Source organism: Crassostrea angulata, chromosome 2 (genome assembly GCF_025612915.1).
Source record: "Crassostrea angulata isolate pt1a10 chromosome 2, ASM2561291v2, whole genome shotgun sequence".
NCBI classification, from domain to species: Eukaryota; Metazoa; Mollusca; class Bivalvia; order Ostreida; family Ostreidae; genus Magallana; species Magallana angulata.
Genome location: NC_069112.1, coordinates 55885822 through 55903618, shown reverse-complemented (window position 1 = coordinate 55903618; position 17797 = coordinate 55885822). Strand labels below are relative to the sequence as shown.

At 30.8% G+C, this 17797-nt stretch overlaps 2 protein-coding genes across 2 annotated transcripts in view; both read left to right on the top strand.

Annotated features, from left to right (window-relative positions):
* LOC128174525 (adhesion G protein-coupled receptor E3-like) overlaps positions 1-13948 on the top strand; it is a 35056-nt gene extending 21108 nt beyond the window's left edge. The window contains exons 8-24 of the mRNA XM_052840061.1: positions 3303-3410; positions 8054-8148; positions 8276-8470; positions 9268-9339; positions 10008-10113; positions 10196-10333; positions 10639-10702; positions 10893-11031; positions 11206-11258; positions 11485-11593; positions 11693-11796; positions 11898-12000; positions 12399-12576; positions 12972-13041; positions 13191-13257; positions 13427-13512; positions 13816-13948. Of these exons, the coding sequence (XP_052696021.1) occupies positions 3303-3410; positions 8054-8148; positions 8276-8470; positions 9268-9339; positions 10008-10113; positions 10196-10333; positions 10639-10702; positions 10893-11031; positions 11206-11258; positions 11485-11593; positions 11693-11796; positions 11898-12000; positions 12399-12576; positions 12972-13041; positions 13191-13257; positions 13427-13512; positions 13816-13948 (1820 nt within the window). The remainder of the gene's footprint in view (positions 1-3302; positions 3411-8053; positions 8149-8275; positions 8471-9267; positions 9340-10007; positions 10114-10195; positions 10334-10638; positions 10703-10892; positions 11032-11205; positions 11259-11484; positions 11594-11692; positions 11797-11897; positions 12001-12398; positions 12577-12971; positions 13042-13190; positions 13258-13426; positions 13513-13815) is intronic.
* A 199-nt stretch (positions 13949-14147) lies between these two features.
* LOC128174524 (uncharacterized) lies at positions 14148-16123 on the top strand (the record flags this gene model as incomplete). The annotated part of the gene is made up of 4 exons (XM_052840060.1): positions 14148-14195; positions 14392-14529; positions 14819-14929; positions 15086-16123. Coding segments are annotated over 4 exons (321 nt in total), but the record flags the coding sequence as incomplete, so codon positions are not given.
* Between the last annotated feature and the right edge of the window lie 1674 nt (positions 16124-17797).

Below are 17797 nucleotides of genomic sequence, written 5' to 3'. Positions count from 1 at the left end.
TACGACGATCATGAGTGAACATTTAGTGTTCAAAATTAAGATTAATATTTTATTTCTAAATAAAGTAGCAAAACCGTCAAAACTGCCAATCAAAGAGTCTGGATGCAGGATTTGAGTCTCCGAATCCTGGGTCTCGGAGTCCCCCACCTAGTATGAGGCATCACTTACTCAAAATACGTTCATTCATTCATAGCATAAAAGGTTACAAAGGTTAATATATAGAATACACAATACATGACTCAATATAGAGTACTAGAGCTATCGTTGCAGACACAGAATCGCCAAATATGTCACTTGTTGTTAAACTCTCAATTTGGATATTATTATGCCCGTATTTTGCACCTGGTTTCATAACATCATTTAGGAATACTACGCATTGCTACCAGAGTCACAGAGTTCATTCTGTTAATTATCATTAACACCATTCAGTGCGCAGTACCTAGGTACACATAAATAGCATAGTGACCATTATGTAATACTAGCAATTCAAGGTCATAGCATGGCTATCTGTTTACATGTTATTGATTGAATGCCAACGATATTTAACTTGAGAATACATGAAAAACTTTATTCTTATTTTCCACTAAGTAAATTTTTTTTATTACGAAAATATCGATTTCCCAACACAATATACAACCATCCTTTATTTAGTTTTAATTAATATTATTTTATCCAAATCCATAAAATATGAAAGTTTTCTTGTTCATTATTCTTCTTGCATATAACGAGGGCCCTAGAAAATTGAACAAAGGACTCGTTTGCTAAAACAAGCGAGTTAATATTTACCATGATATGAAAGTGTACGTATTTCATCGACTTTACTGTGTACAAAGCATTGCTATTGCGACTTGACAAAACTTAACAAAGATAAAAAAATTCTTATGAGATCGTTGTAAACAATGCCAATAAGGTTTTTTCAATTTAGATATAGGGTTGTCCAATAAGTTCGTGGACACATGTAATTTTATTCCAAATAACGGCGCCATTATTACTAAAGCGTTATAATATTTCAATATAGAGTATGATAATGTATATGCATAAAACTCAGAGCAGTGTACATTTTTATATTGAAATTATCATGATATAATTACAATAAACCAAGTATTATTCCCTCTATTTCTTACGGAAACTTATAGTTAATTCATAGCTCTTTAGAAACAGCCAGATTGAAATCTACACGCCCCGTTTATTGATTGGTCGAAATCTACAGCGGCTGAAACTGACAAGAAAGTGACAGGACCAAAACTTGACACGCCCTGTTTATCGATTGGTCTAGACCTACAACTACCTAGGAAAAATCACGGACTGCACGAAATAATCATGACAACGTCAGACTCAAAGTCTCACAGGAGACGATTTGGCTGTTTCTTTTAGTTAACGTACTTACGTACATAAACAGTAATTTAGTGAATTTTACTTACTTTTCATATTCAATTTATCAATTGGCTAAAAGAAAGGTGTTAATATAAACAATAAAATGCTTTCTTTTATCATTCATTCGGGTAATGAAGGTAGCGATCATTACAGAAAAAAATTACATAACCCGCTAACGCGGGTTATGTATTTTGTCTGCAATGTCGCTACCTTCATATCCCGAATGAATCACCAAAGAAAGCATGTTATTGTTTAAATATACATTGCCTATATAGGGCGCACGGCCCAGTCTGACGTTGGTTTATAACGACGTTTCTTTAACGTCTTAGTCTTGGGTTTTCCTGAGAGTAACATGCTGCATTCACAGTTTGGTCAGAGGGTACACTCGCATACTCCATGAAATTATCGACTGTGCCACTTGTGGATAAATAAACTCAAACTATTTTGATGATTTTCCTGTTTCCTTAATTGTTTGTCCTCTGCTAGTTTGAAAATAGCTTCAAACGACGTATGAAAATGAGGTGCACCATAACGACTACATCATAATAGAAGGTAATGAAGTTTTGAAATGTTTTATGAAAATTGTGAATATTAATATCTAAAAACCCAATTAAAAAGTTCGGACATTTTTTTACGCTGGGCCGTGCGTACTTTCCGCGATCCTTTGGTTCGTTTGACGGACCTTTGCAGTTTCATATAAAGAAAATATAATGCATGATATATAAGTTTTGAAATGACAATTCACAGATTTCTTTCTCCATGTATTTGGAGAAAAATACAAAATTCATCAAGAATGTAATTGATAAACCTAATCTTATCCCAATTAAATGTAATTTTACCCTGATGTTAAGCAGCTTAATTTATTCTTTGGCTTCAAAGTTTATTTTGCTGATATATTCTAAGTGCAAGATAATTGCCAGCAATAACAAGTACTTCTACAATTACAAATGAAAAAGTATAACAATGACATGAACAAAAGTACGTTGCAAGTAAGAATTATTTGTGTAGAAAACTAGAAAATCGTTACTTATAATTCTCTTTTTCTTTGTGTTTTAGTATGACAGGTAAGACATTTCATTAAAGATACAATTGGTTTTATAGATTCAGATTGGAGAAACTGGCATGCATAGCGGCGTTCAGGATTTTATAATTGTATCGTGCAGGTTCATATTTTAGAACATATTATAGTTATATGGTATATTAGGGTTTTTAATGTAGGTCTCAAACACAACCAAAAAGTCAGAGGGAAAACTTGATATAAATGTAACACTAGACATCTTTTTAGAACTACATGATACCTCATGTCCTCTGCATTGTCAATACGTCATTTATTACAAAGAAAAACTACCCATCGTTAGCTACCTTATGACTATGGTTATGCTATCGTTAACTCACTTTGCTAAATTGAGGTGTTCTAAGTTTAAAATAATAAACAGTATGTTTTGTGACATCGTATTATTGTAAAAAAAAAAAAGAAAAACAACACAACGCAAAGCAAAAATTAAAAGTAAGGGTAGAACAATAACAAATGTGAAAAATTTGATTGAGTTTCGCAAAAAAAATTGAAAAGCCTTATCTATGTTCCGCAGATCTGTTACATTGAGGATCTATTCTAGCAAATATTACGTATCAAAACCAACATTCAGCTTTGCGTGTTGTGCAAGAAAGTGTATAACACAATACGTTTCTATAAAAACTTATGTTTATCTAGTATACGTATTACATGTAACATTTATGCTTAAAAAACAAATACATAGAACAAGAAAATATAAGCTACAAGTTCGAGGTAACTGATACACTCATGTATTTACATACATGTATGTGAAGAAATTCTCACACGATATATCTTGTTAAGCGTCTCAATTTTCAAAGAGTGATGCATTTGGCTAATTTCTTGAAGATATATTTTACTTTCATGTGTTTTGTAGATTTTAAAGAACAAATGAGCTGCAACGATCAACAAGAATACGGAATATTATGGGGTACTACCATTGCGGGAATTACTGCAGAAGAACCGTGTCCAGAAAATCAAAAAGGTAGACAAAAGGCAACGACAGTTTTTTAAATATAGTCAACAAAAAATACAGCTGTACTCCTTTTTGTATTGCCATGACTTATGCAGAAACTACAATTGTTTATTAACAAATTACTTATCGACATACTCTCTCTCTCTGTCTCTGTCTCTGTCTCTGTCTCTCTCTCTCTCTCTCTTTCTCTCTCTCTCTCTCTCTCTCTCTCTCTCTCTCTCTCTCTCTCTCTCTCTCTCTCTCTCTCTACTATAACTACCACAATTAAAGCATTACTCTCCACTCTAGATCTAATGATAGCCAACTCTCAGTGTGAATAGGTAAAAGAATAATGGACTCATGAAAAATATAAGACCAATGAGTTCAATTATGAAAAAACAATTCTCATGTAATAAGGATCCATCACATAAATCTTGTTTATCTAGTTAAAATTTGATAAAAGATTTATTACTTTACCAAGTCCCAAAAAATATGATAAAAACTGCAGTCGACCAAACGTCGAGTAAATGAGTCAAGTCGCATAAGGTCGGACGATACGGAGTCATACTGTACCAATATTGATTGCCTTTAGTATGATCCTCATCGTTTAATTACAATCTCCGTTTTTTAGAAGTGCGTTTAAAGATATTGTTTCGATTTAATAAACATAAATAACTGGATTCAATTACAAAACGATGCTTGAATACTTTAATATTAGACAAGTCAATATTTGTTTTATATTCCTGTTCGATTTGTAAACACTCTCCCCTATTTGAAGAGTTGATTATCATGTGGTGTCACAAACTTAATTCAGTACAATTTTATTAATTTAGTACGCAAAAAAGGTCGATGCGAAAGTGCAGTCCGCTTGCGGGTAGTGGGCAATCAATTCGAAGAAAAAAGTTAATATATGTTGTTAACATGGGATGTTCTAAAGGTATCAGAGTATTTTCATACAACTTTTTTAAATTAAGTTAGTCGACAAACTTACTGTCCTGCCTCTTTTTCATGCGCAACTCAACACAAACGTAAGTATATAAATATGCATAAATATAATATCCATTTATCCTTTCAGGCGCGTATGTTTTAAATTCACATCGTAAATTTACCGGAAAATGGTTTCGGAATTCCCCTGGCAAACATAGTTATCCTTTTGACTTTTCCTGAAGCAAATTCTACATCTGCTCATGAACTTTACCCTTACCAAAACATAAGGCCTCTGGCAAACAGTTGCTGCAAATTTGCGGAGAGTTTGCTGCAAATTTGCGACAAACAGTTGCCGCAAATTTGTGGCAAGTTCAGAATTCGTATGCAAATTAGCTTCTGGCAAACTGTCTGCGGCAAAGATGTGGCAAGCTCAGAATTCGTATGCAAATTAGCTTCTGGGAAACTGTTTGCCGCAAACTTGCGGCAAGTTCAGAATTCGTATGCAAATTAGCTTCTGGGAAACTGTTTGCCGCAAATTTGCCGCACAATTACAGATAAAAATAGCAACTCTAAGATATTACAACATAAGAAAAACAATTAGTAAACACTAATAATCATTTAATAATGAGTTATTAAATAACTAATACATGTACAATGCTTTTCAATCAATTTACAATTAACTTCTCCTGGTGATTAACAAGGATGTTTAACTTGAACAGTTGCAGCAAAATTAGATATGAAGGACACAAGTTAAAATTCTTAACTTTACATTTTATACATTTCATAAACTTCAAAAATAAACACAAAAATGAGGAACAAACCATAATGAAATTTGACAAATAGTACTCAACCGATCGGTGATATTTGCTGCTGCAGATCGATACACTTGAATGCAGTTTGATCACAACATGCACAGATGGACTTGGAAAAAATCTTCACAAGTACAATGAGCGAAGTCACTGGTCATATTACAATTAATCACAGCATTCTTTAAGGCATTGTCTATATCTCTTTATGACAGTCTCCTGTGGTCTCCAATTTAATTTCACTCATAAACAATATCACACAAATAGTCGAATATCATAATAATGTCCACAGTGGAATGGTCAAACTTCAGCACTGTTGTTTATATGCTTTTCTACGTAGTCTTTCACAAAGTCTGTCTTCACTGTCTCTTTTTTTGGTTGCACCATTTGATCATAAAATCAGTGAGTTAATTGTTCATGCATGGTTTTCTTTACGTCTGTGTAACCCGGTCTCCAGGGCAGACCTATTGGGAAGATATATGTATTTCATATAAGCACAATTGTTTTTAAATTTAAAGCAGTTTCTAAGAAAAACAGGTTAGCCTTACATATAAACTTAATCTATTTATCTATATAAAGCTACAAATTTGCACTACTAACTGTGACTATGTGAGTAGAACATGAATTCTTTTATTTAAGAAATAGAAATGTAAATCATAAAAAATGTATTTACACACTATGTAATGATAATTTCCTAAATTTGACGTTGTTTAAATCAATTTTGAATTCAAATTATTTGTTCATGCATCACAACGCTGTCAATAACGAGCGTTTTGCTTGATTTGACAGCCGGAATTTTCATAGGGACTGCCTTAAACTGTCAAATTCATTAAAAAGATCACAATCTTTTGTTTTATATTCCTACAACTGTTGAAACTGCCATTCAACGAATATATTTTCACTACTTCACTTACTTTTTCAAAAACGTGCTCATGATCATGCCGATGGTGAAATGGACTTAGGTGTTGTGACTCGATGCATTCACTTATATTTTTCCTCTGTTTAGCCGTGGATTTTCAAAAGGTAAACACTCCATTGACAATCTTTATTTACCTTGTGCACAGCCTTATTCTCTTATTTTCATTCATTTTACTATCTCGGTGATGGCAAAAAACATGGCAGCATCGAAAGTGAAAATTGGCGGCTAGCTATTGATCGACCAATCAGCGCGCGCGTAGCTTAACATTAAACAGACAGGTTGGTGTTCACGTAATACGTGGGGTCTGGAGAGGGGAGAGGGGGGTCATTTTACCTTTTATGTATTGAAAGTTTGAACATCATGCGATTAAAGTTGATCTTATAATCGTAATAATAGAAATTTGAATTAAGACTATTTTAGAACAAAACTTAAATCCGAAAATATCAATTAGATTTATCTTTTCTCTATTCAAAATTATAGAAACAATTCATTATAAGTGACAGTCTTAAAGCTGTGCTGAATGTGTAAAATTGTATAAGTCTTATTTCTGGTAAAGCTATGGCAAGCTCAGGAAGTAAACAAAACAGAGAAAAAGAAGAAAAGTTTTTGGTATACTTCTGGCAAATTTTTAGGAGTTTGCCAAAAGTTTGCCACTACTGACGAAGAAGCTGCAAACATAATTGGGTGTCTGGTAAACTTCTGGCAAAATAAAAGAGGTTTACCAGAAGTTTGCTACTACTGGCAAAGATCGGCAAACAAGTTCTAAAGTTTTCTGGTAAACTAATCATTTTGCCGAAAATTTGCGACAAATTTGCTGCAAATTTGCCGCAAACAATTCATTTTGGTAGGGATAGTACTCCATCTATACCAATAAACAATCTCTCGCTATAGTAACTTTAAATGATATAACAATCTCTAATTATGGAAAGTTACATTAGTGGACAGGATTAAAACAATTAATGATTTAATTTACTATAAACCTAGTACACACTAGATCAACTTATGATGTGAAATAAAACACAAAACAAGACCTTTATTGATATAACTTTTATTGCATTAGGTTATGGAATTGAACCATTCATTGAATCCCTCTGTCTATTTCCCTGTCGGCTGAAAATAATGTATTAGATGAATTGTCTACATAGTTAACAATTGAAAATAAGTACATCGTTGACCAATATTGATTAATCTTTATATCGCATACGGCCTAGAGGAGAGTCTTACCTACCCCTTCAATGGACAAGTAGTGCACTTAAGCTTGCCACTCATATTTGTATGAAGAGGTACATGCACAAATGCTATATTTAGGATAGTACTATAGCATGCATAATTGTATTATTATTGGTTGAAATTCATCCTTTAATGACATAAAAATTATATCATTTAAGGTCAACAATGCACTTATTTTGCGTTTTACTCTTTTATTATAAGTGGATGTGAATATTGTCCCTTAATGATAACATTTCAAAATTGTATCACTAGTGGACGGCAAGGCTCCTTAATGAAAATTTTTTTTAATAATGTCAGGATTTTGACCACTTAAGAAATTTCAGTGGATATCGTATTGTTAGAGGTTGCTATACTCTTGCATTTGTTGCAAGGTTTTCTTTTATACAGCTCATCATACTGAGAAGTTTTTGGTCTGGTTTCCAACATGGCAAGAATAGAGTTACATGTAAATACGGTACATACAGCTTAAAAATGCCTCGGCATTTGTCAACTTTAGTTAAAATACGAGCAATGTTCAGATTTTCTCATTAAAGAACATTCTCAAATTTTTCCCCCTTTTTTTTTTAAAGCCAGAATTTCTTTCCAATAGAATACCAGGAACTTAGCAAAAGTATAAAACCAATTATTGAGAATGTAATGAAATAAATTAACATTAACATTTTCCCTTGATTTTCTGTTTCGATAAGAAGAAAAAATCGAAAGTATCTTTTAGATCACATAAAAATGGTATGTATGAAGGTTTCTATGATATTTTTAATGGCTTACTATTCATTTGATACAATCCAATATAGGAGCAGCAACCAGATTATGTGATGTACATGGAGAATGGGAACCTCCCAACTTTATCAACTGCACCAACGAAGCTCTGGTGAATGCATCATCACTTGTACGTTTTCTCAAACACTGCATAAACAATGATTAATAATATAATATCTGTACATGTATGTCAAATTGTTGACTGTAGATAAAAAAAAATCTTTCAATACAAGTTTTTTTTTTCAACATTTCAATAGTTGGAAGGTATAATTGCAAATGAAACACAGGATAAATTCAAAATCCAGGAGACGGTTAACAATACTCTACAACTGATGAAAAAGCTTACATCGTCGTCCATCGGAATCAGTCCTGGGGATCTGAGCTCCTCTCTGGGCGTTTTAGAGCAGATTGTTACAGTAACAAACGCTACGGGATCAGTTATCGAAAAAGAGGTCATGTGTTGGAATCATCTACATTATTACCCCTCCTTCCTTCACACATTATTAATAGGTGTTGGACTTAAAAATTGTGAAAAGTCAGCGAAAAAGTTTCTATCGTTATCAACCCTGTATATTTTTTATTGCCCCGTATTACTCAAAAGTACTGATTAGTTTCTTTGTTAAAGAGATAATAATTGTAATATATATGTTTACCTATTTCCTATGCCTGCAGCAAAATCTTATGAACAGTAGAATAACATTTGCAAGTAACATGTACAAAGTAAAATTCGTTTGTGATTCTAGTTGTTAAATTTAAATTCAGTGGCGGTACATTTATCCTTCCTTCTCCTTTTGATTTATTCAATGGATCATGTTCAAAGCAATATGTAAAATCTTACCTAAATAGTCCAATTAACATGTTTCATTAAGAGCGTTTACTCATAAACTCTTGTGTTTCTAAAATATGTAATGAAAATTATCAACAACAAACTAGTTAGGACAAAAATATTTGCATATGGCTCTCTAATTTCAGTTCTCTGCATTAAGGGAACAGATCATTTTATGTTTATTGCAATTTGCACTTAACGTTCATTGTCTCTTAATTTATTGGTGTATAATGTTCATGTTATCGTCATTAGCGAATACCTGAATAATGCACAAACACAAAAGAGAAAAGATATTTGACGGTGTTGGAATAATTAGTGTGTCCTTTAGGGTGTCGCCATGTACAAGTTACAATTACACAAAGAATACGGTTCGCGCGTGTTTATGTCGTTATGAATTAAACAGTATGTTTTAATTAATTTCAGGTATTTTACGCTGTTATTGATAACATTTTGTCGCCCGATAACTCAAACTCTTGGACTACTGTAAACAAAGAGGTAATTTTACATTAAACAATATTGTAAAATCAATTTAAAACAAATCATTTGGTATAACAATTTTAATGAAGTTCTTGTATTTGTGTATTTATTAACTAAATATGACAAAGTTAAAAGTTTTCATTACTTACAAGAGCATACTTGTGGCCTTGAGCACAATCAATCTATCGTTTAATGTCAAACCTAAAATATTTATTATATCATTGACCAGTTATAATACTTCGATCATATGTGCATGGTTAACACGTAATCCAGGTATTGTAAACACTTACTGACTCAGAGTGAGGTGCTACAAAGAATACTAACAGTAGTTCGAATACGCTTTCTTTTAAACGAACAAAACATAATATTTAATGTAAATTTGTATTTTGTGACAAGTGTTTGGCATTGTTCTTTTGGTACAGAGTCAAAACATCTCTGAAGCATAACAATATTCATTTAACATAAACGATCACATAACTCAGATTTCAAAAAAATTGGAATGGTGTTAAATTTATCGGGAACTATAGTTTCAACACATAATGTAAGAAAACTCTTATAAATAAGGTAAGGAAATAAAAGATTTTAAAAAAATATTGCATGCATCCAGCAAAAGAGTATATCGCTTCATTGTGGTTTATTTGCTCACTAGTATCTATTAGTATTTTACAAAGTTTGTAATCTTTTAGACAGAAAAAGACCCCACATTTCTCCTAAAGAATATGGACCGTTTCAGCAAGATTACACTCCAAAACGACAATATTACAGCAACTAAATTCAACGGATCTAATTTTGGTAAACAAGCATTTTCTTATCGTTTAAATTGCCAATACATGTAAATGAAAAAACACTCAGTATAAATTGATGTTTTTTAAAGAGCTTGTTATCAACCAAACAAAAATCGATGAAACGGTAATACGTTTTCCGGATGAACAATCAAACAACGTTTCTGCAAACTCTGAAGACATTCAAACCTTTCTAGAATTGCCAAAACAAGCATCAAACGCTAGAAAAGGTAAAATACTAATTTTCGTTCTTTATTTGCATTTATTGTTAATGACAATTATGCAAAATCACAATTTAATTAAAGATTCATTGCAATTATTAATAGTGGAAATGTATAGCAACAAATCTATCAATGTTTTTAATTTATTTGTTTAATTTTTTTTCCTTTTGCCACAAGCGATCAACTTCGTTATATGCTTTTATTGTTAATAATAAATATGCAAAAACACGACTTAATTTTAGACTAAATTATAATTATTGATAAAGAAAAGAGTATACTAACCATTCTCTCAATGACTTTTTTTTTGCTATAAGCGATCAACTACGTTGCTGTTCTCTATAAAACAATGTCAGACATTATGGGATCTGATCCTAACAGGTAAACTGTTAAAACAAGTTTTCAGTTTTCGTTTAAATCTTTCTTTACATATCGCTAAATCTTTGTAAATCTGACAAATACTCAAACGTCTGATTTGATATTATCATAATGTTTGATTTTCTTTTTCCTTCGATACTAAACTTGATACATCTTACTCATATCTTTTTGGAAAATCAATTAAACCAATCAGTAAAGAGTTGAAAGGTAAACAGGCGAAAAAGTCTAAGCAAAGATCCTTTGTCAATTCCCCAATACTGTCCCTTACGACACAAACAGACCGAGGAGTGTTGGACCCACCTCTCAATCTTATCTTTGGACACACTGTTAAAGTGAGATATCAGAAATATATGATTTTGGTTAACAATTGACATAAAGTCATGATGTACAATTAACTTAAAAGTTTCCTATTATTAGCGACGTATGTAAAAGTGCAATAACCTAGGTTAATCCCATTGGTTTTTTAAAGCTGTTTTAATTCTTTGTAACTTTAACTGTTTATTTAGAATAAGTCCACAGAAATGCGTGCTGTATGTGTGTCCTGGGATTTCAATCTAAAGTATGTTTTTGTCAACAAGTTGTTTTCTCTAATTTTAAAATCAAAGCCTGTTTTTTTTTAATACAAAAGTGACAGCAATCTGATGTGTATTTTTAAATTCACCATTTTTTTATTATTATCATTATTATTATTATTATCAATTAATTTACTAGAAATTAATTTAAGTAAAATGTTATTATTTAAATTAATCTTAGAAATTTTAATTTAATTTCAACATTAATTTAAGTAAATGGTCGGAGGAAGGATGCACTGTGAACCAAACAAATAATCAGAGAACAGTTTGCCAGTGCAACCATCTCACAAACTTTGCTATTTTAATGAGACCATACACTCAGGTAAACGCCCCTTTCTTATGCAAATACAGTCAAAGAAATCAAAAATAAAATTTACTGTTGGTATTTCAAACTACCTTCAGTTGACTACATTTTATTTAGGTAACAGAAGAAAGTCCATTCTTAAAGACGATGTCACTTGTTGGGGTAGCTCTCTCCATAGCTTTTACGTTTCTTACTTCTTTGATTTACATCCTGACATGGAGGTATGTAAGACTGATTTGTATCATGCATGCACAAATATAACTCCAACGAGTATACATGTACTACAGAAATTCAAAATCATCTAATTGTATGTAAATTTCAGATTTATCAGGAGTGACAAAAACATCATGATGCTGAATATTTGTGGATCGTTAATACTGTCGTATACAATATTTATATCGTCAGTGGAACAGACATCGAATGAGGTAAAAATTGATTTCTACCTCCTGATAAGTAATAGGTATTTGAGTGTACAATGTAAATATATAACTTCATAATTAAGATACAAACGTAGATTTTACAAGAAACATTCAAAATAAATTAATAAAATATACAATGTATTACGTAAAACACTAATGGTATCTGGTAACCGATATGTGAATATATATTTCTTATACATTAATTATATATACATGTACGTAGATTTTCTAAAGAAAGAAAACAATCCAAAAAAATTCATAATGCATTAAACAATCATGTAAAATTGTACCTGAAATATATTGAAAATTATTGGATTCATATTTGTAAAATAGTAATCTGTATACATGTACCGACACTGAGTATATATCTAATCACCGGCGTTTAATTATTTTTTATGTTTCAGGTTGCTTGCGTTGCAATAACGGCCATTATCCACTACCTTTTCTTAGTGACATTCTTCAGTATGCTCGGGTTAGGTGTTTATTACTTCATGAGTATTACAGTGACTTACTATGCCCTGTATGTTGCAAACAACTTCAAGTCGAAATCAAGGATTCGTTGGTTTCTGGGTGGAATCTGGGGTATGTATCTGAATAAACATTTCACGAGTTAGATTTAACCTTTTAGATATATTTTCATCGTAAGATATTTCCTTTTGTTTTATTTGAATAAATTTTAAAATTTTAAAAAGTCGTATCGACTTTTCAAACATTCGTTTCGGTGACCGATTTTTTTTCTTTTTTTTTTTGGTATCAAAATGCGTTGAAATTTTATTTTTTTTGGAGTTGGTGGGATAAACTATCATCACAAAAATAAATCCTCATTTGAATTATTATCTTCAAATTGTTCTTTGATTACGGTATACATTGATCCAAAAGAGAGTCGGGTAGTAGCTTAAAATACAGATATGGAATTAGATGTAAGTATTAAAAAATAAGGATGATATTGTTCCATTCTCATAGCGGTTGATTTGCAGGTATACCGGTCATTATTACTGCAACAAATCTTGGAGCGTTTTGGGGGAAAGGATACCACCTGAAGTCATAGTATGCGTATTTTACATAGTATTGTATCTTTGCAAGAACTATAGATTGTGTGTACCCTTACATAAATACTTGAATAAAGGATTTATTCCCATACATATTTTAACCACTGACTTCAGTCGTTGAAAAGATAACTCTTTTTGAACTTTTAGCTGCTGGTTGTCCATAGAAAGTGGCTCACTTTATTTGTTTATCATTCCAGTCTGCCTGATTAGTTTGGTAAGGTCTTAAGCAACAAATTATACTATTCATTTCTTTCTTTAACATCAAAGTCTTTAAAAGCGTAAAGAAAATTGGTGATTATTCGTGGGCAGCGAATTTAAATGTTTGTCATAGAATTGAAATTTAATGTTCTCTAACTAAAAGAAATTAAATGTTTTTCTTTCAGATCAACATTCTTATAATTGTTTCACTTTTGAGGGTGTTGTTTGCTTCGAGCATAATGGCAAGGTCTTCACTGCAGAGGAAAGCGTCGTGAGTCAAACCAAAAAGAGCTTTGAAATTCATATAATTTGGTCTACCAGCAGTATAGAAAAAACTTGTTTTATTAGTACATATGCCCCAACATAATCCGACAATTGAATATCAAACATAAAGTTGAACATAATAAAATAATACTAGTTTTCACAAACATATCGCGTGTATCCACAAAACATACAAAATACTTGTACATATTTTTTTTCTTCTTAGCCACAAACTTACTAACATACATGCATAACAAAACATGTTATATTTGTAAAACGTTCTGATAAAACAAATATTTTCAATAATTACTAGATCCGGTCTGCGGTCCCTCGGAACTCTTCTGCCAGTTCTAGGAGTGACTTGGCTGTTCGGAATCCTGGCAGTTAACGAAAATGCAGTTGTGTTTCAGTATTTGTTTGTCATTGCAAATTCATTCCAGGTTTGATATCTTTATTAGGTTTCTTTCGTGTTTGGTTATTTTTTTAACTTTGTTTTATTTGCAGAGGTGTTTGGGGTAGTTTATTTTTTTTTGAAAAAAAAGTTTTATTTCTTTCATATTTCTTAAGTTTTATTTGATTTGTTGTTTTAAAATCAGAATCATTTTTTTTACTTACACATTGCCATTTTTATAATAAATATTTATTTTTCAGGGGTTCTTCATTTTTGTTTCACACGTTTTGTTGGACAAAAAGGTCAGCTTTTAAAATGTGTAATAAATTTTATGATGTACCTATACATATATAAAAATGACTATTATTATTTTTAAAAAAAATCTTAATCTTGATTTAGATATGACCCTTCTTCCTTTTTTTTATTTCAAAGAAAAAATATATGGGAATTTCATTAAAATATCTTACAGCAAATATTATATTTGCAATTTCTTGTCAGGTGAGGCAAGGCATAGTAAATAGATACTCGAGTTTGAGTACAATATTGAGTTTCGCTGAGCGAGGAACAAAAGAAACTACTCTTAGTTCACAAAGCCCGTCGACATCTAAATCAAATGAACCATTGATGAAACCCAAGGTGAGGGAAGAATGTTATTTTATAAATGATTATCATTAATAGTATTATCATTTTGAAATCAAATATGAAATATCAATAGTATCTATAATTGTTTTTTATATTAGATTAAAAAATCGATATTATAAAGAATTCCTTCAATCATTTTTAGTCGCAAACGGTATCATGCTTAAATTAAGTTAAAGGCTAGCTTTGCAATTCTATGATCTTCGATCTATAATAAATCTTCGCATTTTTAGAGGATCAATTGGGTTGTAATTACTAGAGAAAATAACATTTTTTTTCTTTTTAGAAAAAGAGTTTGCTTAAAAGATTTCGGCAAACCAAAGTGAAGACGTCTGAGTTATCAATGTCAGAGAAAACAATGTCAACAAGTTGTCCACAAAGTGTTTCTCATGAAAAAGTAAGACTTAAACGTCAACATTCAAGTTCAGATTCTTTGCAAAAAAATTAAAATAGTGAAATATCAAAAATTTGAAGGCACTTAAAATGTCACGACTAATTTTATACATTGAGCAAAAATTCGCTATATTTTGAATCTTCATATCTTTATTAACAGGAAAATGAAGCAAATTCTGATTAAACTTCTAATTTGTGGAAGAAAAAGAGAAATGTTGCAGACCGGAGGAAAAGAACAATTTTAACATAGTTAACTATAAAATGTTCAATGTACAAATTTTGCTTTTACTTTTTACTCGGATATTTCTCATAGATTTATGTTGCATCCAATAAGGTGGTTTAAATGTATTTTTACGATAGATTCCTCACAGTGTATTACTTATCTTAGTTTTAATCGTTCGGTATGAGATCTTTTATATACTTGTAGTCATATAGAAAGCATATTAACAATTAAGTTCCATTTTCACAATATATCTTAAGTTCGTTGTAAGATGAGAGGAAATTTTAAGAACAAGTTATATTATTGTGTCTGCTTTATCAATGCTAACTTCTATTTGCATTATATCTGCAATTTAATTTTTTTTAAATACTACATAAGCAACTTGTATTCGTTCATCAAAATTATATTAATTTAATTACATGATTGCAGAACTTAAGCGTCATGAAGTTAAAAACAGTTATTACCTTCATTGTTGAACATAAACAATACTTTTGAATTTTAAGAAATATATATACCTGACTGTATACATGTACCATAGACAGGTGTTTCTTGACTGTTAATCCTATTCTCATTTGATAAACTATTTTATGCAACCTCTTTTATACTGTTGGTTTTTTTCTATTCTTTTGTATTCTTTTTATCATAATATATATATATAATATCTTGTATTTTTTTTTATTTGTAACTCACCAATGCAAAAAGTAGCTTTAAAAAAAACATATATACATATTGCTTTGATAAATATGTTTGTTTCGTTTAGTGATTTCTTTTTTCACTACAGGTATTTTCAAACAGGATGGAAATACCATAGGAAGCATTTTATTTTTCTAATAATTTATAGGTGAAATACGAAACACAACTGTGAATTAATTCCAGACATTAAACGTAGCTGAAATCTAGAATATCATATAGTCTATACAATATAAGTATAGTAAATATAAGTAAGTAAAAGCAAAATGTTCAAGTTTATGTTGCCCGAAAAAAAGAAAAAGCTTATTAATTGGGGGGGGGGGGGGTCATCTGCAATCATAAAGAGTTAGTTCAACTTTGTTTTTCAGGTGGACAATGCATTGATTTGATTAATTATTGAGTTGTAACAAGACATATTTTACAAAACCTGTCAAATGAATAATGATATACTTTAAACAAGTCTTAGACCAAAAGTCTTGAGAAGAAAGCAGAAAAAACAAAATAACCTCGTTGAGCACATGAAACACAGCCATATGAATGTTTCATAAGATTTCTTAATAATCTAAACTATAACAATCATAAGTTATTTTCATTCATTTATTTTTTTGGCCAAAATATATGATATATATTGAAGAAGCGCCATATTTTCTTCCGACGGAAACTTTTGTAACTTGGTTTAAAAGTCTAACAATTTCGCATATAATAGACATTTTTTCCATCACTTCTAAGCAAGCGATGGAGTATCTTTTCTGTTTATTCTCGAACATAGTTGTTACATTGTAGGATCAAGAAACAGTGCATGGTGAAACTTAAGATAAAGAGTAGATAAACTTTGAATGTCATTGTGAAAAGTACGATTGCTTAAAGACTTCAATAAAATTACTTACGTATGAAAATGTTTAATTTTTGTTTTAAATTCAGCTGATAAAGGAAGATATTGGTTTGTGTTATAATTGTGATTTCATCTTTTATTTAAAATTCCAACCCGTTAACTGTACTCTTTACAAGAATTTGTTAACCTTTAACATAATAAATTTCTCTAAAAAGAAAAACATAACTTTAATTTTATAAGAGGTTCATTTTCTTATCACAGAAGAGCAGAGTAGTCTAGTATTCACTGTGTGTTATCTTGTTTGTCACATCTGTCAATGTTATTCACGTTTCAACCATCACTTTTGCGTTAACTTCCTATAAAATTCATTTTTGCCTCTTTTTTCTTTTTCCCACTTTAGCTTTAAGATGTTATATCCTTCCTTGTCCTAAAATTATGATATGTAGCAACGTTTCAAACATTTGTGGATGAAAGTTGATTTATTTTAACAAAAATCACTAATTTACGAACAAAGTTTAGCAAAGGCAATAAATTAAGATTTATTGGGGTTTTGGTGGGAATTTCTGGGGGAGGCTTACAAATATAACCAAATATAATGTATTGTAATACAGTGCAGGTGTGATGACACCAAATATCAAATATATTTATACATGAAACAAGATGTATGTCATGTCAAGTTTACTGGAAAGTGCATATAATGTATAGCTAAGCAAACGAATGAAGTAAAAAAGCATAAAATTTATCATAATTTAATAATTATTTGTCAATAAAACAAAACCTCACATCAGACTTTTTTAGGATTATGATATGAAATGAAACAGATGCCTTTAACCCACACAAACACTACCTGTTTTAAACCTTAACTTGAATAATTTTTAATTGTCCATTTAAAGGATTCATCAAGCCCGCACCAAATTTTGAACAATATCATTTATCAATATGCAAACTTGTTCAAATAATGAATCGTTTGAAATTGAAAATGAAATGATGATATTTAAGGTGGATCTATACATCAAATAAGTGTAGGAGATTTTGTTGCATGCAGCTGATGCCATTGGTAGGCACGGTATTAAACAATATAATAATACCTTAAAGAACAATGCTCTATTTTGTACTAAAAATATAATATA